The 25,987-nt window shown below is 59.9% G+C and overlaps 1 protein-coding gene across 2 annotated transcripts in view; it reads right to left on the bottom strand.

Annotated features, from left to right (window-relative positions):
* Nucleotides 1-25,987, bottom strand: part of WNT7B (Wnt family member 7B) — a 50,501-nt gene that overhangs the window by 10,706 nt on the left and 13,808 nt on the right. The window contains exons 1-2 of one of the 2 annotated variants that reach the window (XM_087448746.1): nt 23,935-24,237; nt 14,229-14,455 (exon numbers count right to left, since the gene is read on the bottom strand). In XM_087448746.1, the coding sequence (XP_087304872.1) occupies nt 14,229-14,455; nt 23,935-24,038 (331 nt within the window). In that variant the 5' untranslated portion in view covers nt 24,039-24,237. Of the gene's footprint in view, nt 1-14,228; nt 14,456-23,934; nt 24,238-25,987 lie in introns of those variants that run through there. The other variant, XM_004437985.3, reaches the window with a different exon arrangement.

Below are 25,987 nucleotides of genomic sequence, written 5' to 3'. Positions count from 1 at the left end.
TGGGGCATGGGTCATGGGAGACCATCCTGCCCCCCGCTTGGCCCCTTTGCAGCTAAGTGACCTTGGGCAGGAGGAGACAGGAGAAGAGGCACACGCAGCCCCCTTGGGGAGGAGATGCTGCATTTGGACCCTCTGTGGACCTGGGGGAGCAGTGGAGAGATCTAGCCAGCAGGTGAACACCAGGTGGGAGCTCTGGGGAGGCAGAGTGGGCATGTCACCAGCTAGGCACCCAGTGAGGGGTTAGAAATCTCAAACGATTGGGCAATCGCCCCAAGAGGCCGGCCAGATGGAGTTAAAATCCCACAACCAAGCCCTGCTGAGCAAGGATGATGTGGGCGTTCCCTCGGAGGCCCCGGAATCCGCCGCCCATACCCTCCTCCTCACGAGTGCCCGTCCTCCCCAACGGAAGCCAGATGCGGGGCTCCCACGTCCTGCCATCCCAAAGCCCCCAAGCAGGCACTAAGGCTGGGCCTGTGCGTTTGGAGGGCATTTCACGACAACCTCCCCTCCATCCTGTCTGCAGGTCCCTGCCCACCCCGGGTTATGCCCATACCCAGCTCAGACTCTCGGTTACTCATCAGTTACTCACCGGGCCACCACTCCCACTAATTCCTTTTTTATTTGGTTTTAATGGGCCAAACACTCTCGTCTCGCCATGGAGACAGGGGTGGTGAAGGGCGAGAGAGCCGTAGTTTGGGGAGAATCGAGGAGGATGACGTCAGGTCCCGGATCGAGGGGCTCCCATGTGCCCACACTCTGCACACACATCTCATTTACTTCTCACGACAGCCCCACGGGGGGTGAGGGGACCATCGCCCCATTTTACAGACCTGGACGCTGGGTCAGAGGGCTTCGTAACCTGCCCCAGGTCACAGTGTGGCCAGGCACAGTGTGGGGAGACAGTCCCCTCCCACAGTCACTCCTGGGGCCATCTTGCCAGTCCCCATTCACAGCCTGCACATCCTCCAAGGCGAGAACGAGTGAGTGCTTAGGTTTAGAAAGAAGCCCCTTGAACACATGGGCCTTGCTCAGCCACCATCGATGGCCCCCAGGCCTCTGAGAGGACCTCAAGCCCTGGGGGCCTGACCACATCTGTCCCCACCCACCACTTCTGCAGCCGAGCTTGCTGCAGCCGGACGACTGGCCCACCTGTGGGCAGGGGCAGCCGCCTCCCGTGCATACCACTATTTCCGCAGAGCAGGCTGGCTCCCTGCCACCTGCCCTGGTGGACGCCGGCCTTCTCTCCACGTGGAACGCCTGTCCACGTCCCCTCGTGTCCACAGCTTAGCCAGGCTCTGGACACAGCTGGGACGCACACTGCTCTAGGAAGCCCCGTTGGGGTGAGGCGCCATCCTCTGGGCTTGTGCCACGGGCTGCAGCGGTGGTGGGCAGGACCCATGTCTGATTCTTTTGTGCATCCCTACCCAAGGTTGTTTCCTGAGTCCCTCACACAGGCAGGTCTGGGGCTGAGTGCTTTGTCTACATCACCTTCCTTTATCTCCAGGACCACCCTGTGAAATGGATCCTCTCGATGGGACCCATCTCACAGATGTGAACACGGAGCCTCAGAGGTGGGAAGTGATTTGCTCCATCTGAGCTCAGCGGCTGCTCCAGGTGTGTCTGGTGATGGGGGTGGGGAGTTGGAGAAAGGCAGCGTGGATGGTCTATCTGAGCCCAGCAGCTGTCCTGGGGGCACACTTCGGTCCTGGGAGGTCTCGGGATCCAGAGCCCACCCCAGCACGGATCTGCACCCTCAGACACCGGGGCCAGCAGTAGCATCCGGCAGCATCCCTGGAAAATGCTGGAGACAGGCAGGCAGGCCACATGTTGGCCACCCCCCACCCCACAGCCCTCGTGAGCCCTGGGGGGGTCCCTGAGCACACTGGCCCACTGTTTCCAGGGCAGTCCGTCTCTGGCGTCTGGCAGGGCAAGGTGTGCACCATTAGCCCTGCAGAGCCCCCACCCTGAGGTTTCGGGAAAACAGAGAAGGAGGTGCCCAGAGACTCGGGAGGAGCAGGCAGGAGAGCACTAGACTTGGAGTCTCACGCCTGCTGTGTGGCCCCAGGCAAGTCACAAACCCTCTCTGAGCCTGTGTCCCCATCTGCCAAGTGGAGCTCGCAATCGTCACCCCACCCCATGGCCCAGGAGCAGCTCAGAGAGCAAACAGACAAACGGGCATCGCCCTCACCATCCCTGAATGACAAGCGGGCCAGGGCTGGCCGGGCACCGACTGCATCCAGAACAGGGCTTCCAGGACAGGCCTGCGCATCTCTGTGCTTGGCCAGAGTCTCCTCTCGGTCAGCCTTGCCCAGCTGCCCCCTCCATGCATATTCTGGATAAACCTAGAACATCGGAGCAGCAGAGCCCTCAGAGACCACTGCTACGTGGGTAAACTGAGGCGCCATGCCAGTCGGGGTCCATCCGGCTCTGCGCTCTCTTTCCTATTGGTCATTCAAACTCAAGTCCTCGCTGGGCACCAGGCTCAGAGGGAGCAGACAGCCCCTTCCCTGCTCTGTGCCCTCGGCGATGCCAGCCAGACCCGACGCCCAGGGAAAGGGGGCCAGCCCACCCCGTCATCCCCTCACCCTGACCCCAAGGAGGACGCTGGGGACCAGGCAGATCCCTGTAGGCAAGGGCAGGGCAAGGCAAGGCAGGGCAAGGTGAGCACCATTGCTCCTGGAGGGGACAGAGCAACGTGGGGGCCTGGGCAGGATGGAGCTCCCCTCCCTCTCCCAGGGCAGAGCTGGAGGCGTGCTGCCCTCCCCACGTCCCAGGCACAGCCCATCACTGTCCACTCAAAGCTACCTGCCACTTCCTAGCATCCACAGGGGGCTGGCACACTATTTTCAGAAAGCCATTAAAAAGCCATGATTGAGCTCATAATGACGCGATTAACTGCCGGCCTGGGGAGGCTGGGTGGGAAAGGCATCTGGTTCCCTCTAGCAGGGGAGCCAGGAATCTGGAACCTCAGTGCTGGGGGGGAACTTGGGGACCATCAGTACTACCCCACTAGAAGCCTGAGACCAGAGAGGGGCAGCATGCTGCCCAAGGTCACACAGCGGCTTGGGAAGTGGGGGAGCCCAGACCTGACGTTCCGAAGTGACTGAGGTGAGGTCAAAGGTCTGGGGGCTACACTGGGTCCCAGAGAGAGGCTTCAGAGTCTGACAGCTTCAGTTCAAGTTCAGACCCTAAAATTGGCCAGCTGGTGACCTTGGACCAATCAAGGGGCCTTTCCGTGTCTCCCCACCTGCAAAACGAGGATAAATACTCCAATATGGCCAAGTCGCCGTGCCAGCAGTGCCAACGTGTGGTCCTGGGTGGCAGGCCTGGTGCTGGCACCCTGAGGGTCACTGAACTGAGCCTACACGTGTGACACACACCACACACAGGATCTCTGTGGGGGTACACGCGTTTGGGCATTTGTGTGTGTGTAACTCTGCACACGTCCCTGGCCTTACACACAAATGCAGTTCCCGTGAGCGTGAGCAAGCTTGTGCACCTGTGCATGTGCCTGTGGCCAATACAGTTCAGTTCACTGTGCCTCCCTGCCAGCCTGTAATTGCCTCTCTGAAACAAAAAACACAGCATTTGCTACAGTTCAATAATAAAAAGGCAAATAACTCAATTAAAAATGGGCAAAGCATCCTAATAGACATTTCTCCAAAGAAGGAATAAAAAGGAGTAAAAATGGCCCATAAGCATGTGAAAAGATGCTCAACATCATTAGCTATCAGGGAGATGCAAATCAAAACCATAATGAGATAGCACTTCACCCCCACTAGGATGGCTAAAATAAAAAGACAGACAATAATAAGTGTTGACGAGGATGTGAAGAAATCAGAACCTTCATCCACAGCTGGTGGGAATGTAAAGTGGTGCAGCCAAGCAGAAGAGTTTGGCGGTTCCTCAAAATGCTAAATACAAGAGTTACGATACAACCTAGTAATACCTCTTCTACAGATAGACCCAAGAGAAATGAACACATGTCCACACAACAACTTGTACACGAATACTCACAACAGCCAAAAGCTGGAAACAACCCAAGTGTCCATCGACGGGTGAACGGATAAAGAAAACGTGGTCTATCCACACAATGGAAACTCATTCAGCCATAAAAGGAATGAAGTACTGACATGCTACAACGTGGATGAACCTTGAAAACATCGTGCTCAGTGAGTGATGCCAGCCACAAAAGGCCACATGTTGTATGATTCCATTTGTGTGAAACGTCCGGAATAGGTAAATCCCTAGAGAGGGACAGCAGATGAGTGTTGCCAAGGGCTACGGGGATTGGAGGATGAGAGCTAAGGGGTCCAGGGTGATGAAAATGTTCTAAAATGGACAGCAGTGATGGTTGCACAACTCTGAATACACTAAAAACCATTGACTTGCACACTTTAAATGGATGAATTGTATGGTAGGTGATTTCTATCGCAATAAAGCTGTTATGAAAACACATTTGAGGGCTTTTAGGGGATTGCTACCACTTGCCCTACTCAATCTAAACCCTCACAGGGGCCCCACGTGATTCTGATGCTCAGCTCAGAGGAGGCAGGTAACTAGCCTGAGGTCACACAGCAGGCCAGCCACAGAGCTGGGATCTGACCGAGGACCCCAGAGTCTATGCTCAGACCACTCCCCACCAGCCAGGACAGGGAAACCACACGGTCCTGCCTCCCTCCTCTGACCAGGCCTGGGGCCCCGGCTCACCGGGTCGGTCCCTGGCACTCAGTCACTCTCCCACCCCTTCCTTCCCCACTCACTCTGTTACCATCCAGTGTCTCCCGAGAACCAAGCACAGCCTACCCTCCTCACCGGACCCCAGAGTCCTGGGGGAAAGGCCCTCAGCCTCACCCATCCCCAAGCCCAAGGCCAGGCATACAACAGGGCAAGACTGACACCTAGCAGCCCAGGGGGCTGATGGGCTGGGAGGGGCTCACAGAGAATGCAGGTGGAGGGCCGAGGTCAGAACAACAGAGGGGTCAGCAGGACAGGGTGGCTGGTGGAGAGTGACCAGCGAGGGCCCCTCTCAGGAAGGGATGCTGAAGGCAGGTCCTGAATGACCAGAGAAGTGAGCCACACAAAGGCACAGGGAACTGTGTTCAGGCAGAGGGAACAGTGATGCTAAGGCTCTGAGGAGGGAATGAGCTGTGCGTGTGTGGTTTGACCAAGCAGAGAACAGTGGGAGATGAAGTGGGCCAAGCTGTGTTGACTTCAGGAGCCCATGGGAAGGAATTAGACTTTATTGTAAGAAGATGAGGAGCCCCTGGAGGGTGCTGCCATGCTGGACACTGAAAAGGACCCTCTGGCTGACGGTAGGGAGCATGGTAGAAGGAGGAAGACGCCCTGGGAGGCTGTTGCAAGTGTCTGGGTAAGAAATGCTGGTGGCCTGCCAGGTGGAGGAGGTGAGGAGAGGGCAGGCTCGGGACACAGTCTGAGGGTGGAGCCAACGAGACCAGCAGGAGGACGGGGTGAGGGGTGCGGAGAAAGGTGAGACCAGAAGGGCTCCTGATGTGGGGCCTGGGCAGCTGGTGGGGCCGTCACCGAGAGAGGGGTGGGAGGACCAGGCTTGGGGGAATCAAAGTGCCGCCTTGGCTGCAGGCAGTCGGGGTGCCCAGGGGACCGCAGAAGGGAGGCGGGGACAGCTGGGCACTCCAGCCCTGCCCGGGAGACCCCCAGTCCTTCCTGATCAGATGCAACTGGGGCCCCTGGTGACCTGGGCCCAGGCCTTCACTCCGCCAGGCCTCAGTTCTCCCATGTAACATGGGGGTGAGGTCCAGTATAGTGGGTTCCAAATCTCTTTAGCAGGGAGCTTTTGTCAGATGGATCTTCCCGAGGAGCAGGTCAGAATGGGGTTTTTGGGGTTGAAGTGGCCTAGGGACATGGGACGGTGGAGTCCCTGAGTCCTCCACACCCAAGGCCTGGCTAGTAGGACACTGCTGGCTGGTGAGCTCCCCTGCTCCCCTGAGCCCCCACCTCCACCCCTCCAGCCCCCAGGCTCCCACAAGCCTAGAAGTGGGTGAGAGAGTGCTCCGCCACACATACTCACAGTTTATACGTGGACAGACTGGGGCCAGGGAGGTGGGGAGACACCCTAAGCCACACTGGTGTCACTCAGCCGAGTGGGTGCAGTGGCAGTGCCCATGTCCAGGTTTTTAGGGGCCTAGGAGCTGGGAAGAGAAGCCCAGGGACCTGGGGCGGGGCCAGCGAGCCCCCTGAGCTGCTCACGCCCAGCCTGGGCTCAGTCACGGGGCCTGGGCTCCCTCCCTGCCTGAGTTGCGTCCCAGCACACATGGGGCTCAGGTCGGGGGCTCCAGGTGAGGCAGGGACGGGGGTGCCAGGTGAGCCAGAGAGGGCTCCAGGCCCGGCTAGGCCCCAAATCCCTCTTTGCACACTTTCAGAATCGGAAGACCAGAGCCCCCATCCACCAGGACCCCCTGCCAGCCTGGCCTGGGGTTCTGGGCAGGCGCCTGGCCTGAACCACCTGGGTCCAATCCAGGCTCAGCCCAATGACAGCTGGGCAGGCTGCCTCGTGCCCTGTGCCTGTTTCTACCCCTGTTAAAGGAGGTAATGACATCGCCCACCTTACAGGGTCCCATTCAGTGTAAATGAGTTGGTGCAACGGACAGCTCACAACGGTGGGGCGCAGGACGTGCACAGTGCGGTGCTGGTCTCATTACCCGTGTCGGAGGAGCAGAGACCCTGCGCCTGGGGTGGGCGAATGGGTGGGCGAAGGCCTGTGCTGGTGTTATGCGTGTGCATGTATGTGGGTGTGCATGTGTGTGCGTGCCTCTGTATCCATGTGTGGTGCTCTCTCTGTCTCTCCCTTCCTGTATGTCTCTGTCTGTCCTTCCCCCTCAGTTTCTGTCTATGTCCCTCTGTCCCTCTGTCTCTTCCGGCCCCACCCCGGCCCTCACCCCAGCTCAGTTCCGGCTGAGTCAGTGTCTCCACGCTAAGCTCTTCCTTGCTGTTGTCATAAACAGACCAACGGAAAAAGTCATGCCAGGTCCAAACACGCCGGCACGCCCGCGCACCCGGGGCCTTTGTTCTGACCCAGCGAGGCCCTCACACGCCGCCAAGCAGCCCCCCAGGTGGGTTGTGCTCCATGGGGCACGGGGGGCACCAGCCCCAGCGTGGGCAGAACCTGGCCCAGAGCCACACGGCGAGGAGCAGCGTGGGCCGGAGCCCAGGGTCTGCGTTCTGAGCTAGGCTGGCCTTCCAGGAGCTTCCACCCCTGTCTGGTGGCTCTGGGAGGCTGGAAAGGCCTCTCCTGCGGCCTCGCTTCCTGCAGCCTCTCGTTAGGAGGTCAGCCTCAGACAGCCTGCCCTCAAGAATGCTTCCTCCCTGGTCAGGGCTCGCAGCAAAATCAGCAACTGTGTGTGTGCGGGGACTGGTGGAACCAGAGCCCCTTCCTCCCCGGGTCCGCCCCATGGCCCCCCCCGGCACCTGGACCCCCACTGTGTGCAGAGCTGGACTGCTGGCTCAAATCCCCGGCTCTCACCAGCGTGAGGCCTTGGGCGAGTCACTCAGCCTCCCGTGAGCCTCTGTCTCCCCATATATGATTGGGGACATAGAACCTGGAACCAGTGAGGTTTGTGAAAGGGCCGGGCCGCAGTGGGCCTCAGGAGACGGGTGCAGTCACAAAAGAAATGACCTTCCTGAAATGGTGGCAGGAGGAGTTGGGCTTGGAGATGGGCTGAGGGCTGGGCCTTGCCCCTCGGAGGCTGAGGATGGAGGCCCACCCACCCTGTGATCTGTGTCCTGCCTCAGTGGGCCAGAGCCCGGAGCCCAGAGCCCAGAGCCCAGAGCCCCTGACCGCTCATCCAGGGAACCCTCCAGCAGAACCCCAGTGTGGGCACTGAGGAAGTGGAGCACCTTCCTGACCCCCACTCTGAGGAGAGACCTCGAGTCCTGGCGGAGTCCAGGCCCCATCCTCAGTCCCTGGTACAGGTGGGCAAACTGAAGCCAGGAGAGCACAAGGCTGTGTCCCACTGGACACTGTCCCTACTGGACCCGGGCAGCTGGCCCAGGTGGCGTCTGCATTCCCAGCAGTGCCCTCTCTCCTCCCAGACCCCATCCCCACCCCAAGACCTGTCCTGTCTGTCAGGGCCCTGCCAGGAGGGTGGAAAATTCCCATTCTGGACGAGTTCCAGGCGGCCTCTGAGGGGCCATGTGAAAGGATCAACCACCAGCCAGCCCACAGCACCCAGCTGGTCCAAGGCCCACTGACCTCCGCCCTTCCATGCCACCCACTGGAAAGTCCAGAGCCTGGCCACTTCCATGGTCACCTTGGGATCCCCCCTCCCAGGTGCAGGCTGGCCTTCCAGTCGAGGGGGACAGAACTCGAGCCCGCCTGGAGTGATGTCAGGCCTTGTCACATCCTGAACCAGGAGTGGGTGTGGGGCGGCTTTGCCTCAAGAAAGTCTTTCTGACTCTGACATTCGAGGCCCCAGTTGTCCCCAGTGTCCTGACTGCATGGACCCCGAGCCTCGGAAATGCCTGTTCTGCTGCCTTAGGCTGGGCCCCTGGGATGGGGTGGGGAGTGACCGGGGCAGACAGGACCAAGATGTGCATCCCTCAGATTTGGGGCCTGCTGGCCATGAGGGCATGTCCAGTGCGAGGCTGGGGCCCAGCCCGGCCTCCCAGCCCAGCCCCGTCGGCTCACCCAGGGCATCCTGGGCGCGAGGCTCCAAGAGCAGGGCTGGGTGGCCCTCACTCCACCTCCCAGGGCGCTGCCCCAGGCCTGACATACAGCAGGTGCTCAATGTGTGCAGGCTGAACAACAACAGGGGTTGCCAAAGGGAGCCACCCTCACACCCCTGCACTGCCCCAGGAGACAGCTGGTCAGTGACCCTCCACCCTCAGCCAAGCTGGAGGACAGTGTCCTGAGAAGAGACTGTCAGATCTGGGCTCAAATGTCCACTCTGCCCCTCACCAGGGTGACTCCGGGCCACTCCCGATCCCCCTGAGAGCAGTGCCACCAATGGAAATCTCACACGAGACAAGTAGGGCATTATAAATTTTCTAGTAGCCACAGAAAGAAAAGGGAAAATAACCAAGTTAACCTAATTTTAGTAACATATTTTATTTAGCCAATATATCCAAATATTACCATTTCCACATGTAATCAATGTAAAGATCATTAAAGAGATATTTTACTTGCTTTTTCCTTTCAAACTCTTTGAAATCTGCTGTGTGTCTTACACTTTCGGCACATCACAGTCTGCACGCACCATATTTCAAGTGCTCCCCTGCCAGAGGGGGGCCTGTGGCCCCGAGTGGACAGTGCATCCCTCCCCGCTCCTGGGGACTAATATCGGACCTCCCTGGGCCTGGTCTGTGAAGCCTCGGGCAGGGGTCCCGCAGTGGGTGCACAGGACCCAGGAGTGGCCCTCTCTCCTCCAAGGCCGCTGCCAGTGGCCGACTGGAAGTCTCCAGACTGGCCTCTCAGACACCCGGAGGTAAGTCACTCTGCTCCCTTGGATTGTCCGGGAACCGATGGCCTTTCCTGAGCCCCTGCTGTCTGTGGCTGGGGGGCTCAGGGCTCGCTCCCAATTCAAACCTCACCCACAGAGCAAACCCGAGTGGAGACAGCGGCCCCCGTCATGCCCGGGCGGCCACGTGAGCCGGTATTAGGGGCAGCCCCTATGCCTGGTCATGTCTGAGGCAGCACATGATGGGGGGGACTCAGTGTTCCATGGCAGCTCGGGGTGGGGGGTGGGAGCCCAAGCGCACACAGCCGCAGCTCCCATGCCCCGTGCCAGTAGGTCCCAAGGCGCTCTGGGCTCAGGCGGGGGTGGGGCAGTGGCTGGAGGGCTCCAGTGGGCCTCTCCTGCTCAGAACCTTCCAGAATTCACAGCACTAACACCTTGGGTTCACAGTGCTCCAGCCCTGTCCCCCTCCCCCAGCCTCAGGTCTCCCTACCCTCCAGTTCACCCTCCATGAGCCTGCAGTTCCTGGAAAACACCATCCACTTTCTGGCCTCTGGGCCCTGATACATGCTGTTCCCTCCACCGCAGCCCCCTTTCCTGCGCTCACCTCCAGGCTGGTCCAGGTCGCTCTGATCCCGCCTTGAGTCTCAGCTTACCTGTCACCCTGTCAAAGAAGCCCTCGCCAACAGTCCTGACTCCATTACGGCGCCTGTCGGAAATGCCCTGCCTTGCTTGGGTCCCCGGGGGCCCTGAGTTTCTAACAGCTGCCCCTGGAATACAAGGTTCACCCCTGACTCACGTGTCCCCCTATCTCCGCCACCCCCCACCATGGCATGAGACAGCTGAGTCCGGACACATTCACCCCCGCCCCCAGCTCATTTTCCGTTAAAGATGAGACAGGTCAGGAGGGCCCCGGGCCACAAGCCTCGCTCCACAAATGAGGAAATAGGCCTAGGGTGGGCTTGGGTGGCCAGAGGGTGGAGGCCACCAGGCATGAGGGGAGACCCTAGTGTGGGCCTCGGCTCCTTGACGGGAGCGGAGGAAATGGCACAGGGTCATCATAAGAAAGATCTGTCTTACATGAAGCAGTGAGCTCCCCGTCCCTGGAGGCGTAGAAGCAACAGCACCAGGTGCCGGTAGAGGGGTGGGAACCCTGCACAAGGGTTGATGTGCCCCTTTAAGGGGTTTCCCTTCAGCTCTCAAGATTTAGGCCTGGCCAAGGTCACAGGCAAGGCCCGAAGGAACCATCCCACCCACCCAGGCCGTTCCCCCTCTCAGGGCCAATCATTAATTGGCACCGCTTGAGTGGCTGCTCCCACGAGTGCCCCCGGCTGGCTGCCAGCTCCTGGCCCGGTGGCTCCCATCCCGTGCCTGGGGCACCCGCGTGCCTCCGACAGCGGGGCCAGGCGGTGAGGCCGGCCCCACTTCCTGCTCGTGACTCCCAGTAGCTGAGCCCCGGGAGGAGCAAGGCAGGCTCAGCCCCCATCACAGCGCCCAGCACGGCTCCTGCCTCCCACAGGACTCAGCCCAGCTCGGCCCGCAGCCAGAGCCCTCCCGGCCTTCATCAGAGGGCAGAGAGGAGCAGGGAGGGCTTTGGCCATGAGGGAGACTCAGCCTGGACCTTGGAAAGCCCACCAGCCCGGGGCGGAGTGCAGGAAGAGCCTGAGGCAGGCGCTGAGCTGGCCCAGGCTGAGAAGTGCAGGGAGGTTGGAGCGCCAGGATGTGACTAGGCCTGGCTGCAGACAAGGAAGAGCCAGGGAGGGTTGGGGAAATCAGATGTGAGTAAGCGGAGCAGACGGGAGGGCCTCCCAGGGCGAGACACAGCAGGAGCAAAGTCCCTGAGAAGGGAAGGGGCCGGTGCGCAGGGAAGAGAAGGAAGTCAGCTATGGCTGAAGCTCCGGTTTCCAGAAGGGATGGAGGGAGGCAGGGGTGAGGTAGGGCATGGGCTACTCAGACTCGAAGCTAAGGAGTTAACTATCCTGGGCAATAGGGAACTACTGCAGGTTTTGGAGGAAGAGAGTGATGTGGCACGGCCGGGGCTGGGTCGGAGGCAGGAGGAGGCACTGACAGCTGCAAGGGGAGGGTCAGAGAGGCAGGCCCTGCAGTGGCCATGGGGCAGAGTGGAGGGGTGGACAGGGGAGATGACACCAGGTTTCTGCTGAGACAATTGGGTGGTCAGGCTGGCAGGGGGAGGCTGGGGACGGGACATCTAAACAGCAAGATGCTGAGCACATCAGGCCAGAGGGGCCACCGGTCAGCAGCGCCGAGCGGCCCACAGGAGCAGCCGTGCTGGTCTCAGCGCCCAGGGAGAGCTGTCTGAGGGGAGCTGAGAAGGGGCAGCCAGAGACACAAGAGGAAGCCCGGGCGAGCCAGGGCCCAGCCAGGGAAGAGGGGGTCAGTCGGCCATGCGAAGGTTACTAATGGCCTGGACAGGGGTGGTGGGAGCGAGAGAAGGGGAGGCATGGGGACAGCGGGTGTGGACAACCCTGCCAGAAAGCTTGCCTCCGAGATGCTGATGAAAGCGAGAGGGGGTGTCTTAGGGGGGCTCCCCAGAAGCAGAGCTGGAGACGCCAGATCCCAAGGGGAGCTCAGGGCATGAAGAGCACCGCAGAGCAGCACCCCCTGGAGGCAACGGTGACATTTACACATTTACACCCCCTGCATCAGTCTGCCCTTGGCCGTGGCTGCCCGTCCCTGGGGGCAGAGCTGCAGACCCTCCCAGGCTCACATTGGGCCGAGGGCTAGTCTCCAAGAACGAAGAGCAGGGAGCTGTTAGCCGCTGTCCTCACAGCTCTGGGGTGGGTGACACTCAGTAATGGTGATCTGGATGGCCACCACCAGCGTCCACTGTCGGGCAGGTCACTGGGTGGGGGGCCAATGCCACTCCTCTGGGCTTTGGACTGTTCTAGCAGTTGGGCCTTTACTCGGGTACTGTTGGTGGACCCCCTGCCTGGGGCCTGACCTGAAGCGAGGCTCGGAGCAGCCACGTCTCCCTTACCGCCTGTGTCTCGTGGTCCCAAAGAAAAGTCCAAGCTCCCACCCCCATCCAGCCACGGGACCGTTTTCACTGCCCGTCTCTCTTTGCACAGTGAGTCGGCGAGATGACCAGAGAGGGTGGCAGAAACCTGGATCTGAACCCAGCTCCACCGAGGGCAAACCGGGCAACCCCACAGTCCCCTGGGCCTCAGTTTCCTCAGCTGTGCAGCGGGATGAGAGCCCACTCGGCACGAAGTGGGCACTGGTGTTGACATCCTCCCAACTGTGTTGATGGGCGGGCAGCCACATCCTCCCCAGTTGGCACCTGGAGGGAAGGAGCTGCACTTGGGTGGTGGGGCCCCAGGGAGGGGGGTGCCATCCTCCTGGTTGTGCCAGGTGCCACCCACAGGCTGCTCACCACAAAGAGGCCCCTGGGGGCTATCCCCTGCGCCACCTCCAGCTCCACGCCAGGCGTTCCAAGTCCTGCAGAGCTCAGCTCTGGCCTGGGTCCCAGCTCCTGGGCCCTCTGGGGTTGGAAGAATGTGTTGTGCCCACACGTTCGGGGCCCACCTGTGCCCGCAGGCTGGGGTCTGGAGTAGCAGGGCCCCCCAGCATGCCTGGCTCTGTGCCTCTGAGTTATCGCTCTCCCCCATCTGACCCTCACCACGGCCTGGAGGGGCAGCTCACGTCACTATTCCCACCCTCACTGGTTCAAAAGCAGTTTACTGAGCACCTACTGTGTGCAGGCACTGGGAGAGGCTCTGGGGACCCGGAGGAGGGCCTGCTCACTCGGAGCTCAAGTGACAAATGAGGAAACTGAGGCCCAAGCAGCCCCAGGTGCCCTGCTCAAGGTCACACAGCTGGATTCAAATCCAGGTCTGACTCCAGAAGTCATACTTTTCCCTTTAAGCCCCTCTCTGGGCCTCAGTCTCCTTCTCTGTAAAATGGGCACGATATAGCCTCCCCCTGGGCTGTGAGGACAGGAAGACAGGGTGTGTGGCTCAGGGACTGTGCGCAGCACAGTGGGGCGTGGCCAGCAGAGACCTTTCCACCGGCTGATGTGCTTCAGGGGCTGCCACTGCCCATGGGATTGGAGGCTCACCCCCATCCCCCATCCCGACCCTTCCTGCACACTCCACCCCCCGCCCTCCAGCCCGTCAGGCTCCTCGATGCTTCCACAGGTGTCACGCCGCGGCATCCCACGCACTCCGCTCACGCTGTTCCCTCTGCCTGGAATCCCTTCCACTCGCAGAATCACAGCACCATCTATTTATACAGCACTTACCATGAGCCGGGCACCACTCGCATGAGGCCCCTTGCAGGCACTACTACTGTTACCCCGTTTTCCAGATGTGGAAGTGGAGGCATGGAGAGACGAAGCAGTGTGCCTAGGTCCACACAGCTGCTAAGCAGCAGAGTGTGCCTTTACCCACTGCACTGTACTGCCATGCCACCAGCCTGCCCAGCTCACGTCCACGCCAGGACCATGTCCCCGGCCCCACAGCCCAGAGCGAGGACCCTCATCCACTTATACACCAGCTCCTATGGATACCTCCCCCGCCCCAGACGCAACGGTGCCCCAGAGGGCCAGGCCGGGTCTGGGTCTCCCTGGGGTCTCGGGCCCCCACCCCAGCAAGACTCAAAAGGAGATACGGGGAAAGCTGTTATGGCAAAAAGTCGGTCAGTGGGGCCGGTGCAGAACAGTGAGCGTGGGTGGCCTGGCCTGGCCTCTGGTGAGTGGTGGGTGGCCTGGCCCTGGCCCTGGCCCTGGCCCCCGAAGCCACGATGGCGGGGTCCCCTGGAGCCCAGAGGTGCCCTTACCTACTCGGAGCTCTTGCCCGAAGACGGTCTTCTCGCCGAGGGCGGAGCAGTTCCAGCGTCCGAAGCGGAACTGGTACTGGCACTCGTTGATGCCCATCTGCGCCCCCTCCCCAATCACAATGATGGCATCCGGCCGGCTCTGGCAGATGGCGCGCTGCCGCGGGGCCAAGCCGGGAATCTTGTTGCAGATGATATTGGCGCCCAGGGCCACGACGGATGACAGCGCTCTGCGGAGAGGGCAGAGGACACAGTGAGACAGCTGGGCGGGGCCCTCCCCACTCAGTCTCGGCAGGCGAGTGTGTTCCAGGCGCCCACCACACGCCCAGCTCTGCCCACCAGGGAACAAAGCACAGATCCCTGCCCTTGGGGGGCCGTTTTCCATCCACTCACATGCGTGATCCTGGCCTCAAAAGGCACAGACCCACACCTTCTCAGCCTGGGACTCGCAGGAACCATGGTATCACCAGTCTGGCCAATCGATGGTCCCACAGGATTGTGAGAACCGCAGCTCCCCTGCCTCTGAATCAGACACGTGGACCCTTGGGGGACGTGATAACCCACCTGGCATTTGACAACCATCAACTCGGGACTGTCCACAGCGGCCCCCGGGCAACAAGCCCCAACTCCAGACAGTGGGGGCTTTCCCATCACTCGTAGACCCCTTGCTCCCTCTCCCCCCACCCCTGGGTGTCTGGGCCAGGCAGGCTGCTGAGTGGGCCGGCCTGGCTGGGAGGCAAGCCCACCTGGGCCTGGCTCCCGCTGCAGCCCATGTGTGACCGTGGGAAGGCACTCCACTTCTCTGAGCCTCAGTTTTCAAAGCCATGAAATGGGGTATAAAACACCTGACCCCATCACCACCACATAGGAACGGCAGAAGAAGGCTGCACACATGGGGACAGCTGCTGTTATTATTATTCACTCGTTTCTGGATGACTGGGAGCACTCAGAGCAGGAAAAAGGAGTTGACATGAATTGAGCACCTACTGTATGCTAGGCTGGGCAGGGTGCTTTATTACAACATCGTATCCTCAGAGTGGCCCCCAGATGGTGCCTTGTAATTAATCTCTTAGCACTCCCCAGGAGCTGAGATCGAGACAGGAGGCTTGCGAGGCTCACTCTCTCTTGACCGGAGGTGTTATCGCGTGACGGTTTGTTTGTTTAATGAGGTGAAATTCACATAACATGAAGTTAACCATTTCAAAGTGTACAATTTCACAGCATCGAGTACATTCACAGGTTGTACAACTGCCACTGCTACCAAGTTCCAAGATATTGTCACCACCCCGAGAAGAAACCCATACCCCTTAGCAGGGGCTCTCATTTCCTCCTCGCCCAGCCCCTGGCAATAGCTACTCTGCTTCCCTACAGATTTGCCTATTCTGGACATCTCACACAGAGGGAGTCACACAACATGTGACCTTTCGTGTCTGGCTTCTTTCACTTAGTATCATGTTTTCAGGGCTGATCCACATCGTAGCATGAATCAGTACGTACTTAGTTCCTTTTTATGGCCAAATAATATTCCATTGTATGCAGCAACCACATTCTCTTTATCCATTCATCACAGATGGACATTTGGGTTGTTTCCACCTTTTGGCTATTGTGAATAATGCTGCTCACAACATGTGTACACAAGTTTTTGTTTGAATGTCTGTTTTCAATTCTTTGGGGCATTTGCCAAGGAGTGGAATTGCTGGGTCGTATGGTAGTTTGTTTAGTTTTTTGAGGAACCGCCAAACTGTTTTCCACAGAAGCTGTCCCATTTGGTTTGGAGCAACCAGGGGAGAAGGGGCAGCAAGCTGGAAGGAGGTGGGGGCTGGTTTCCACAGACCTTTGGGCAACAGCTGCCTTTCAAAACGGCATTTGGCTTCCAAGCAACAGACGGGCCTGCTTAGCGAGGGGACAGAAGGTGGGAGTGGGGGACCACCAGGGGCACCCCAGAGTGGATGGCCATGGCCCTGGCCTCCCAGCCCAGTGAGTGCCCTCCTTCTGCCACCGCCTGCCAGCCCCTTTCTTGAGAGAAACGAGTCAGTGTTTTTCCAGGGCGGCCGAGCACCCACAGCCAGCTGGGAAAGTCCCCGTGTGGCGTGAGCCCACAGCACGTGCTGCGACCAGGACGCCCCAACCGACACTCAATCCCCACAGCCCGCCTGCCCCGCCCGCTAATCTGGCCAAGATCCCCCTGGGTCTCCCACGGGCACAATGGGCAGAAACGCCTGAGGCTGGCCTGGAGGAAGAGCATCTGGGTGGCTGGGGCCCCGAGCAGGCTGGAATCTGGAGAATTCAGCCCAAAGTAATTGTAGAGCCTCAGAAAGCCAACCCGGGGAAATGAGATGGATGGGAACCCCGCTGGGCACCAGTCTCCAGGCCACAAGTCCTAGCCGCTTTGGATCCTGGACGCTAACAGCACACTCCAAATTCCCAAATTCTTCAGCAGGCTCAGGGCTGCAAAGTGCCCACTGCCTGGGGTCAGAATGCCTGCGGGGGCAGGAGCTCAGACAAGTGGGGTCTGACTGGGGGCACCTCGGTGGGGCCTGGGATGCACCCTGGAGGCAGAAATAGATGGTTGCAGCCCAGGTCTCCGGCCTCCAGGCAGGTCACCCCAGCCAGCGCCAGCACCCAGGTCTGACCGAGTCACTTGCCCGCTCATAACCCACCCACAGCTCCCCGAGCTCCTTTGCTAGAATGAGGTGCCTCGGGATCTGGCCTCTGACAACCCTGCCACCTTTGCTTGTGCTGGTCCCTCTGCCTGGCACATCCCTCTCCCTCCCCTTCTCTGTCTGACAAACTCTACTTCCCTTCCAGGCCCAAGTGCAAGCCCCATGGGGCTCAAACCCCTCGGCCCCGGGCACTGAAGACGCACGCCGTGGGCCCTTTCTCTTGTGTGCTGACCTCACCCCTGGTCTCATGGTCGCTGTTTCCACGCCCAGCCTCCCCACCAGACCAAGAGCACCGCGAGTGCAGTGCCAGGTCTGAGCTGACTCTGGGGCTGCGGGCGCTGCCCCGTGCAGCTGTTCATGAGTGTTTGTGGAACAGATGAATGAGTGAATGAGTGAGTGAATACTCAAGGATTATGTCTAAAAGAGTTCTTACAACTCAATAACAAAAAGACCACCTAATTTAAAAGTGGGCAAAGGACTTAGACATTTCTCTGAAGAAGAGATACAAATGGCAAAGAGCATGTGAAAAGATGCTCAACATCACTCATCGTGAGGGATGTGCACATCAGAACCACAGTGAGTGCCACCTCACACCGGCTAGGATGGCTGTGATCAAAACGACAGAAAATAGCACACATGTTGGCCAGGATGTGGGGAAATGCAAACCCTCATGCATTGCTGGTGGGAATGTGAAATGGTGCAGCCGCTGTGGACAACAGTTGGGAAGTTCCCCCAAAAGTTAAACATAGGATTACCGTAGGACCCACCAACTCCAGTCCTTCGTGTATAGCCGAAGGAACAGAAGACAGGTGTTCAAAAAAAACTTGTACACAAACGCTCATAGCAGCACTATTCAGAATAGCCAAAAGGAGGAAACAACCCAGTGTCCATCAACGGATGAATGCACTAACAGAATGTGATGCACCCACACAATGGAATATTATCTGGCCATAAAAAGGAATGAAGTACGGATACATGCTACGTGGATGAACCTCAAAAGCATTATGCTAAGTGGAAGAAGCCAGCCACAAAAGATCACATGTTGTACGATTCCATTTATATGAAATGTCCGGCAAAGGCAAATCCACAGACAGAAAGTAGACCCACGGCTGCCAGGGGCCAGGGGGAGGGGGAATGGGAGTGACCACTTAGTGGGTGTGGAATTTCCATCTGGTGTGATGAAAAAGTTATGGAACTAGATAGAGGTGATGGTTACACAACATCGTGGAGGTACTAAATGCCACTGAATTATACACTTTAAAATGGTTAAAGTGGCAGATTTTATGTGTATTTAACCACAATTCAAAAAAATTCTAGCTATACACAGCACTTCCACACCTCATAGGTGGGATCTGTGGGAGAGGATGAGAGGGAACTTGTGTAGTGGGTACCCGGCTTGTACTGGCCTGTACGCTTCCCTGGGGGGTGTGGGGCTGATGGAGTAGAGGGGACAGGAGCCCCCAGCCCCGCCCAGTATGCCAGTGGGAAGCAAAGGCGTCTGGGAGGAGAGCCACAGTGGATTTTGTGCCAGGAGCATAAATAATCAGACACAATTGATAATTCAGAAGTCATTTCAAAAACCATCTCCCTTAGAATGCAGAGATTTTTCCCCTAACGATATTAAACACTCCCATCTGAGTACCAACCTTGGACGACACATGCCTCTGCTGTGTCTCCAACCTCTCCTTGCAGGGTGAGCCCTCCCCACATTCCAAGAGTGCAGACTAGAGCTCAGAGAGGCGAGGGGACCTGCCTGAGACTGCACAGCCAGGCCCGGAGGCCAGTCTCTGCTTCCCGAACCCGGGTGGAAGCAGCACGTGTCTCGGAGAGCCACACACAGCAGGGACGTTACAACACTAGCAGCCGGCCTGGAGCAGGAAACTATGCTCACTCTTCCTTCTCAAAACACAGCTCAAGTCCTTCCCTTGCTTAAAATCCTCCAGGTCACTCTCTAATTCATCCGGGTTTATGGACAGCTTCTGTTGCCGGAGTTCGAGGTCTCGCGACCCTGTCCATCCCCTCCCACACAGCCCGCACGTGCACAGCCAGTCTGACCACTGCCCTGCCCGAGCAGGCCTGGCTGCCACCCCCGAGCCTTGCCCACACTGTTCCTTCGCCTAGAGGGGAGGGGGCTGATAGGCAATCCGCACTGGCCCTCATTAGGAAACCATCGGTGTGGGAAAAAAGGTAAAAATACATAAAAACGAAATAATGGGTGCTCTGGAGGGGAAGAGAAGTGGGTGGACAGAGGCAGCACCCCGGATAATTGGTGGTTTAGGGGTGAGGGCGTGCTATGGGCACTCTCAGCCAGCCGCCCCACAGAGTGGGCCCGGCTCTCCCCACAAAGTGGGAAGAACCCTCTGGGCGGCCTCCTGGCCCGCAGCTGCCCGACCAGGTGCCTGAGAGAGGCTGGCAGGGAGGCTCCAAATGGCCTGTGAGCATAGAGAAGCCGGGCGGGGCCCTCGCGTTTCAGTCGCTGACATTTTCTGTGGAAAATTCTGCTCCGGGCTCGTCCCCTTGTGCTATTCAGGGGCCTCGGGAGACAGGCAAGATGCCAGGAGGAATGGGCAAAGCTGACAGTCTGGAAAGTTCCCTCACCCCTGGCCTGGGCCAGTCCCGAAGGGAGGTTGGAGGAGAAGGGGCTTCGGGCCCTACAGACATGAGGCTCCAGCCTCGTCCCCAGGGTCTGTGGACAGGACCCTCTGGCCTCAGACCAGAGGGCGGTGAGGCCAGCAGAGGGCCGGCAGGGACGCACTTCCCTGCTGTGTTTCTTGACACTGGGTTCGAGCCAGGCACCGTGCAAGGAGGGGGCTGCCGCTAGACAACAGGAAGATCTTTCTACCTGCCAGGGTGGTCCCAAGAGGATGGGGCTGCCTCTAGGACAAGGGGGCTCCAGTGGGGGTGAGGGGCGAGGTGACCACTGCCAGGGGACAGATGGGTGTAGAAGTGACCAATAAGGCAGGACCTTGGCTGAGGCATCAGCCAAGTACCAGGCTACCCACCTGGCAGCCGTGTGGGGCAGGGGCTCCGTCTGCCTGCCTGCCCACCTGCCCTCCTTCCCACCTGGACTCCATCCACGGATGTTGCCAGTCTGTCCCCTCCGGGCTCTCGGCCTTTGTGAACCCTGAATAAAGGAGACAGGCTGCTTCAGCGGCTCCCGGGGCAGTGAGGAGGGGACAGGAGACCTGGGGGCTGCGGGCCGGAGGGGGCCCTTCCTGGGTGAGGCTGCACCAGGCAGTGCCCTCCTGCTCTCAGCCTACGCCAGGTCCATCCCTCTGCCCAGAGGAGCTGGGCCCACCAGCGGGGCCAGGTCCTGACAGGCAGCCTTCTCCCGGTGCTGCCCAAGGCCGGGAGGGAACCGGGCTCCAAGCCACGGCCACTCTAGCTAAGACCCTCGTCTGGCCCAGCCCCACTCCTGCTGAGGCCCAGCCTGGGGGGCTCCACAGGGCAGCGTCCTTCCTCTAACACTCTTGGGGAATAACACATGGGTCACCTTACGGTTGGTGACCCTGAGGCCCAGAGAGGGGTAGGATGGGAGAGCCAGAGTGTCACCTGGCTAAGGCCCAGATTTGGAGTCATCCTGTCCTCCCCCTGTCTCTGGATAGCACACCGTGCTTCATTCAAGAGGGAACCACCCTCCAAAGCCTGTCCCAGTAGCCAGGAGCCTAATCTAAATCCCTCATGCTGTTTGGAGTTCTCAGCAGCTCAAGGCAGAGTGAGCACCTACTGTGTGCTGGATTCTGGGCTAAGAGGTCCCCTCAGTGGGGAGGCAAGTGTTATAATAATAATCACTACGATTATTATTCCCTCAGAATAGGAACCGGAGGTCCAGAAAGGTCCAGCCACCTGCCAAGTAGCTCAGGGAGGCAGGGAGGGGAGCAGGGGCTGGGACCCACACCTCCTGCCCGCACTGGTCAGTGCCTCATCACTTCCATCCTGACCCTCAAAGACAGTTGGCGGGTGGTCACCTGTCAACCTGGAGAGCCATCTTCCCCCATGGGTCCCTGGGGGCAGGAGGCTGCATCTGGGGCCAAGCTGCATTGGAGGGGCCTTCCCTGGGGGGTTCCTGAAGGAGGGCCCCAACTTGCACCAGGCTGGGTGGAGTCCCTCAGGCCAGGGGCTGGGTCATCGACCCTCCCCAAACAGGCTGGCCCCGGGCTCCCGGATTGCAGGGTCCCTGTCTTATTCCTCACTGTGCTCTGCGCCCTGGTGGGGGCCAGGCCCTGCCGATCCTCAGCAGTCCTTGGGAAGGAGTGAAGGAACGACGGACGGACGAGTCAGCAAGTAGAATGTGTGCAGACAGCTCAGACACATCTGCTGAGGGGGCCCCTTCCAGGGATAGTGACCCTGGCTTGTGCAAAGAGCAGGCCGAGGCAGCTGGGACATCCTCAGCGGGGCTGGGGGCTACAGGCTGGGCAGGCGGGCTGACGGGGCAGTCATGGCACGCCCTGTTTTCACTCAGACTATCACAGGCTGATGAAATCAGCTTTTATTCCCACTGTACATGTGGCTGAGAAAACATCAGCTTTCCTCAGGAAGGCCTAGCACTTGAAGCTGCCGGAGGCGGGCAGGGTGACGACGGGGGTAAAGCTACCCCAAAGCAGCCCTCGAAAAGGCATTGATCCACTGGCATTGCCAGGGACAGGAAAAGCACGTCTTTCTGATTAAAAAACCAGAGAGAAACGGTGTCATCGCCCGCCCAGGACCACGTGACAGAACAAACCTCTCAGACCCAGAGGAAGCCTCGAGCCATCTGATCTGTCCGCAGGGCCTTAAAACTATGGCCACGGATGTGGCCGCAGGAGCCAGGCACCTCCACCTCAGCATCTTGTTTCTCCTACAAATTCCCCAACAACCGACCCCACAAACCACAGCCCGGGAGGGAGAGAGATGCCCCAGCGAAGGGCAAATGGCCTCCCCACGGCAGGGACCTCCACCAACCCGGCTCCGAGCTCCCCCTCTGTGCCCTCTCTCTGGACCGAGCACCAGCTCTAATGCAGCCCACCCCCACCCCCAGGTTTCTGGGCTGGAGCAGCCCCTGCCCCAAACCAACCACAGAATCCTGGGAATGTTCCCGAGGCTAGGACGGGGGCAGCACTCCATGGAGGAGGCGAAGGATCCAAGTACTTCCTGGAACCCAGACCTCATGACTGAGCCAGCCGAGCCTCAACATCCCGGACCCTTCCCAACCCCCCACCCCGCCAGAGGAGCCGGGAGGGGTCACTAGAGGACATCTGCCCTCCCCCTCCCTCCCCACCCCAGGTAGCAGGTACCACCATTGGCAGGTCAGCAGTGATGAGCACAGGCAGCCCATGGGGCCCCCTCTGCCTTCTGGGGCCGCCCACCCCCAGCCTGCCCCTCCCCTCCCCCCACCACTACCAGCAAGATGGCAGCCTCCGGGCCCGTCTGAGTCAGACCTCCAATCCCTGGCCTGGGCTGCTCCTTGTGGGCCCAGGCCACGGGTGTCAGTCATGAGGTTGGCCCCAGGCTGGCCCCGGTCACGCACTGTGTCCCACCTCTGCACCTTCACCCGGCCGGTCCTCCTTCCCAACATGCCCTCCTCCCAGTCCTGTTGACCTCCCCACTGCAGAGACCCTCCGCCAGGAGGCCCTCCCACCCCCAGGGAGCCAGGACTCTATGCCAGAGCCATTCAGGCTTTTGCTAATGCCATTTGGGGCACCAGGTGGGGGCTCCCCAGGGTGGGGATCCCCAACTCTGCCCAGCACCCAACCAAGCCCTGGGCTGACCTTGGATGTGAGCCCCCACCCCAGCCCCAATCCCCCGGGGAGGTGGGCACAGGCTGGCCAACTTGGGCTGGATCCCTGGCCTCCCTCCAGGCCCCATCCCTGGCCCCGGCCCCACTGCCCAGCTGCCCAGAGCTCCTCCAGCCCACGCTCCTGGCCCGGGGCGCTTTGTAATTCTTCCTTCTCGGGCATCCTCGGGCAAAATATTTGAAGAATGTTCTAATTATCTGCGATCAGCCAGGGAGGCGGGCCTGGGTCCACTTGTCCAGGAAGTAACTCTGCAAATACCTGGGAGGGCCGCACCTGGCCCCCACGCCCACCCAAATCCGTGTCCCCGCCAGCTTCTCCCTCAGGTGGGCAGGGGTTGGCCCGGAACTTTCCAGCCACCAACAGGCCCTAGGAAGCTCTTCTCTGGCTCTGGAGCCCAGCAGGGTCCCATGGGGCAGAGTGGGGGGCGAGGGCTAGTGGTGGCCTCAGTGCTCCTGCCTGTCAAATGGGGATAAGAATGTCTTCCAGGTCTGGGGTCACTCTATAGGTACCCCGATCTACCGTCACAGTGCCAGAGCTTGGCACCAGCAGGGTCCCCACAGCTCTCCTCTATAGGATGGAATAGGATAGAACGGAACAGATGGGTCAGAGCTGGACACAGCTGGTGCAAAGACCTGGTGGACCTTAGGCCACCTGTCCTTCCTCTGGTCCTCCTTGAATCTGCTCATCTCCTTTCCCCTGCTGGGGTTCTAGGCCCAGCTCTGTGGGAAGCATGGGGCTTGAGGACAGCCCCAGACCTCGAGAAGGCCACACCAAGGCTGCTCTGAGTCTCAGTCTTCTCATCTGAAAATAGGAGACAGTCAGCCCTCTTTTGGCAAATGGCTTCTCCCTCTACTGACCTAGGTGGGAAGAACCTGGACCCAACGGGGCAATGGTGGGTGGGGGAGATGTGCGCAGAGGGCAGGCCCGATCGCAGCCAGCCTGCACAGGGCCTGCACCTGCAGGGGAGGGACAGGCCAAGAAGACCACCCTTCATGAGCAGTGTCCCCCACCCTGTCCCACCCCATCCACACGGCGGCTCTTCAGGGTGGGCCTTGCCAGCCCACTTTATAGATGAGGAAACTGAGCTTCTAGAGAACACCCAGGAGAGAGCTCCATGCGTGGTGGGCAGGGTCCCAAGAGGAGGCACGGAGAGAGGCCTGGAGGCAGCAAGGGGGCCAGCTGGGAAATGAACCCATCCCTCTGCTCCTCCTACCCGACCCAGACCTCAGTTTCCCACCTGTATAGTGAGGGGCTGAGGCGACAATCTAGTACCTGTAGCTGCATCCTAAAGAGGGTTCCCTGGGTTTGAGGTCCTGTGTTCGAGTTCTGCTCGGCTGCTGACTCTCGCTGGCCTCTCGGAGCCTCAGTTTACCCATCTGTCCAATGGGGCGAACTGCCCCTGCTCGTAGGCCAGGTCTCCCGCAGGCCGGCTCCCTCCACCATGTGTCCTGCCTGCTGCAATCTTTCCAGGCCACTGCTCAGCTCAGCTCGCTGCCCGCAGTGTTCCCGGGGAAGAAAGCAGAGCGTCCGCCTGCTCCCTTGCGCCCCCGGCGGGTAATTGCCAGCCCGCCTCCCCACATAGCTGGCATTCCTGGCCTGGTATCCTGGGACCCCACCCTGGAGAGAAACCAGGCGGCCTAGGAGAAAGCCAGTGGTGGGCAGGGGGACTTGGGCAGGGCCGAGGCCGCTGGAGGTAAGCTAGCCCAGCCAGGGCTCCTCCGCACCCCTCACTGGCACAGGGAGCTCATGGCTGAGGGGGCACAGAGGGCTAGAGGGTTCATGCAGCCTCCACATCTGCTAAATCGGTGAAATCGGAACCTCATCCAGTCATTGTGACCCCAAATCCTCAGGACGTTGACCTCTGACCTCAGAAACTTCCAGAGCTCTGCTGCACATTTAGGGCCCATGATGACACTCCTGGGTTTTAGCCACACTGAACTAGCAACTCCCCCTCCAGGGCACCCTGTCCCCTCCAGCCCCCAGGCAAGATTCCAGTCCCAGCTTGGTGCCTCCTCCTCCAAGAAGCCTGCCCATCTCTTTTCTGCTCTGCCCTCCTCCCTCCCAACATGGTCGCATCTATGCCAGGCTCCCGAGGAGGCTGTTAGGGGCTGAGATTCAGCACGGACTGTCTGGCCAGGCCATGGTCATGCTTCCTGCACCCTCTGCTGTGCTCTGGACTTTCCCTAAGTCTGACCCCTGACCTTTCTCCTCACTTGCCATGGGACAGATGGAGACACTAATGCCCAGAGGTGCCCTGGCACCTGAGGCCGCACACCAAGCTGAGGCCCGAGCAGGAATGAGACCCCAGCCCCGGCCTTGGCCTCAGCCTTGAAGCCCCAGATCTGTCGGACGCGGGGGCGCCTTGCAGGCCTGGGTGACCAGGATGCCAATCTGAAACCTCAGGATAGACGGATGGATGAACAGGCGGGCACAACAGGTGGGAGGAAGCTGGCAGGCCCCGCTGGCCCACAGCCAGGCTGGGAGTCTGGGCACCTCGTGGCTTGGCCAGCGCCTGGGCCTTCCTGGCCACTTTGGACATGGTCTGAGCAGCAGATTTGGGGGCCAATAGCCTGAGGACAGAGGACAGGGAGCCGTCACCCTTGTGCAGACCACAGGGCAGGGCCAGCATCCTGGAGCGCCCCTCATCCTGGAAGAGATGAGAATGGGGCCTGCCGGGGCCACTCAGCACCTCAGAGGGGAGTGTGAGCCCCACTGGAGGCCCACCCCATCCATGCTCTCCCCAGTTCTACGGCCCTGCCCTCTGCTCTCACCAAAGCTGGGGACCCCATCTAAGCCAGAATCCCCTGGGCACAGCTCCCTTACCATCCATCTCACTTTTTAAGCAGCCCACTGCCCAGGGCCGCTCCCTCCGAGAGTTCCTGGGCCACCAGGGCCTCCAGCCAACAGCCTCAGCTTGGATGCCTTGCAGGACAGGGTGCTCACTCCCCCAGGAACAGCCCTCTACCCCTCGTCAGCCTGGCTGTGACGACATGAACGAGGTGGCGAGTACTTATGGGGGCCAGCACCTTCAGAACACCTCCCCTGGCTCTGGGGCCCCCAGGCCTTGACTGAGGTGGTGCAGGGTCCTAGCACCACCCCAGCCTTCCAAGGCCAGCCCTCAGCTGGAGGAGAGGGGCAGCACCTTGACCGTGGCCATGCAGACACCTGGCAGGATTTGGTATCAGAGCAAAAAGCAGGACCAGGCCCTGCGGCCTTCCCCCCACTGCCAGGCTCTGCCCCAGGCCCTGTCTGTTTCCTCAGCATTCTCCCACTCTCCCACCTCCCCCTCTTCCGCCCCTCCTCGTCCCCACTGCAGGAATCTCCA

This window comes from Ceratotherium simum, chromosome 25, assembly GCF_057802395.1.
Source record: "Ceratotherium simum simum isolate JZ-2026a chromosome 25, ASM5780239v1, whole genome shotgun sequence".
Taxonomy (NCBI): Eukaryota; Metazoa; Chordata; class Mammalia; order Perissodactyla; family Rhinocerotidae; genus Ceratotherium; species Ceratotherium simum.
The sequence above is the reverse complement of the archived record's forward strand: the minus strand, read 5'-3'. Positions and strand labels throughout refer to the sequence as shown.